At 52.8% G+C, this 2,489-nt stretch overlaps 1 protein-coding gene across 1 annotated transcript in view; it reads right to left on the minus strand.

The window, feature by feature from the left end:
• Positions 1–1,211: 1,211 nt before the first annotated feature.
• Positions 1,212–2,489, minus strand: part of cdc42bpb (CDC42 binding protein kinase beta (DMPK-like)) — a 54,706-nt gene continuing 53,428 nt past the window's right edge. The window contains exon 38 of the mRNA XM_053337294.1: positions 1,212–1,921. Coding sequence (XP_053193269.1) covers positions 1,811–1,921 — 111 coding nt within the window. The 3' untranslated portion in view covers positions 1,212–1,810. The remainder of the gene's footprint in view (positions 1,922–2,489) is intronic.

The following is a 2,489-nucleotide window of genomic DNA, read 5'->3' on the forward strand; positions in this document are numbered from 1 at the left end:
TGTAAAGGTGAGGTCAGGTGAGGTCAGGTGTGTTCAGGTGAGGTCAGGTGTGTACAGGTGAGGTCAGGTGTGTAAAGGTGAGGTCAGGTGTGTACAGGTGTGTTCAGGTGAGGTCAGGTGTGTAAAGGTGAGGTCAGGTGAGGTCAGGTGTGTTCAGGTGAGGTCAGGTGAGGTCAGGTGTGTACAGGTGAGGTCAGGTGTGTACAGGTGAGGTCAAGTGTGTTCAGGTGAGGTCAGGTGTGTTCAGGTGAGGTCAGCTGTGTACAGGTGTGTTCAGGTGAGGTCAGGTGTGTTCAGGTGTGTTCAGGTGTGTACAGGTGAGGTCAGGTGTGTACAGGTGAGGTCAGGTGTGTTCAGGTGAGGTCAGGTGAGGTAAGGTGTGTTCAGGTGAGGTCAGGTGAGGTCAGGTGTGTACAGGTGAGGTCAGGTGTGTTCAGGTGTGTACAGGTGAGGTCAGGTGTGTTCAGGTGAGGTCAGGTGTGTTCAGGTGAGGTCAGGTGAGGACAGGTGTGTTCAGGTGAGGTCAGGTGTGTTCAGGTGAGGTCAGGTGTGGTCAGGTGTGTTCAGGTGAGGACAGGTGAGGTCAGGTGTGTTCAGGTGTGGTCAGGTGAGGACAGGTGAGGTCAGGTGAGGTCAGGTGAGGTCAGCTGTGGTCAGGTGTGTACAGGTGAGGTCAGGTGAGGTCAGGTGTGTACAGGTGAGGTCAGGTGTGTTCAGGTGAGGTCAGGTGAGGACAGGTGAGGTCAGGTGAGGTCAGGTGTGTTCAGGTGAGGTCAGGTGAGGTCAGGTGTGGTCAGGTGAGGTCAGGTGAGGTCAGGTGAGGTCAGGTGTGTTCAGGTGTGTTCAGGTGAGGTCAGGTGAGGTCAGGTGTGTTCAGGTGTGTTCAGGTGAGGTCAGGTGAGGTCAGGTGTGTTCAGGTGAGGTCAGGTGAGGTCAGGTGTGTTCAGGTGAGGTCAGGTGTGGTCAGGTGAGGTCAGGTGAGGACAGGTGAGGACAGGTGTGTTCAGGTGAGGTCAGGTGTGTTCAGGTGAGGTCAGGTGTGTAAAGGTGAGGTCAGGTGAGGTCAGGTGTGTTCAGGTGAGGTCAGGTGTGTACAGGTGAGGTCAGGTGTGTAAAGGTGAGGTCAGGTGAGGTCAGGTGTGTTCAGGTGAGGTCAGGTGAGGTCAGGTGAGGTCAGGTGAGGTCAGGTGACACAGACTCAGACTTTGATCAGACTCTTTTATTGTTTTCGTTGTCGTTACAAAGATTCGTTAACTTGTGATTTTGGAGAAAGGAAGCAGTAGTGTTCAGGTCCCGCCCCCGCTCACCTGGCCAGAGGTCAGAGGTCAGGGGGCGGGGCGCCGGGAGGGGGGGGGGGGGGGGTAACTGACAGGAAATCAAAGATTTATTCTGCTACAACAACAACGATGTGCAACTTTAACAAAACTTTAAATGAATACAGTGTTTTTCCATCAGAGTGAGACATCTCGCCAAGCTTAAACAGGAAGAGCTTTTAATAAAGAGAAGAAGAAGAGGTGATTGACAGCAGCAGCGTGGTCCCACAGGTCAAAGGTCAAATACACAGCAGCCATCAGCAGCGTTTCCTAGCAACAGCAGGGGCTTAAAACCAGGGGGCGGGGCTTCCCAGCTCACAAAAATAAAAGCAGCAGAAGCTCAGACTCACCCCGCCACAATAAAATCAAAGTAAATCTAAAATAAAGTCTGCAGCCTGATTGGTTCATCAGCCTGCTGCCCCCCCCCCCCCACACACACACTGGGTCAGGGGAGGAGCTTCGCGACGTGGGCGGGGCTTTGCGGTGTGGGCGGGGCTTCAGGGGTCCGGGTCCAAACTGTCCAGAGTCAGCTGACTGCGGTGGGGAGAGTTAGGACTGGGGGGGCTGCTGGGGTTAGAGCTGTTAGACGGGGTGGAGTGAGAGTCCGGCTGAGAGAGAGAGAGAGAGAGAGAGAGACAGAGAGAGAGAGAGACAGGTAGAGAGAGAGAGAGAGACAGGTAGAGAGAGAGAGACAGAGAGAGAGAGAAGGTAGAGAGACAGAGAGAGAGAGAGAGAGAGAGAGAGAGAGAGAGACAGAGAGAGAGAGACAGGTAGAGAGAGAGAGAGAGAGAGAGAGAGAGAGAGAGAGAGAGAGAGAGAGAGAGACAGAGAGAGAGAGAGAGAGAGAGAGAGAGAGAGAGAGACAGACAGAGAGAGAGAGAGAGAGAGAGAGAGAGAGACAGACAGACAGACAGACAGACAGACAGACAGACAGACAGACAGAGAGAGAGAGAGAGAGAGAGAGAGAGAGACAGACAGACAGACAGACAGACAGACAGACAGACAGACAGACAGACAGACAGACAGACAGACGAGAGAGAGAGAGAGACAGAGAGAGAGAGAGAGAGAGAGAGAGAGAGAGAGAGAGAGAGAGAGAGAGAGAGAGATTAATATCACTAATAATCAGACTTCTATGGAGCTATTACTGTTGCAATATTATTTGCAAATGTGTATTCA

This window comes from Scomber japonicus, chromosome 17, assembly GCF_027409825.1.
Source record: "Scomber japonicus isolate fScoJap1 chromosome 17, fScoJap1.pri, whole genome shotgun sequence".
Lineage (NCBI taxonomy): Eukaryota > Metazoa > Chordata > Actinopteri > Scombriformes > Scombridae > Scomber > Scomber japonicus.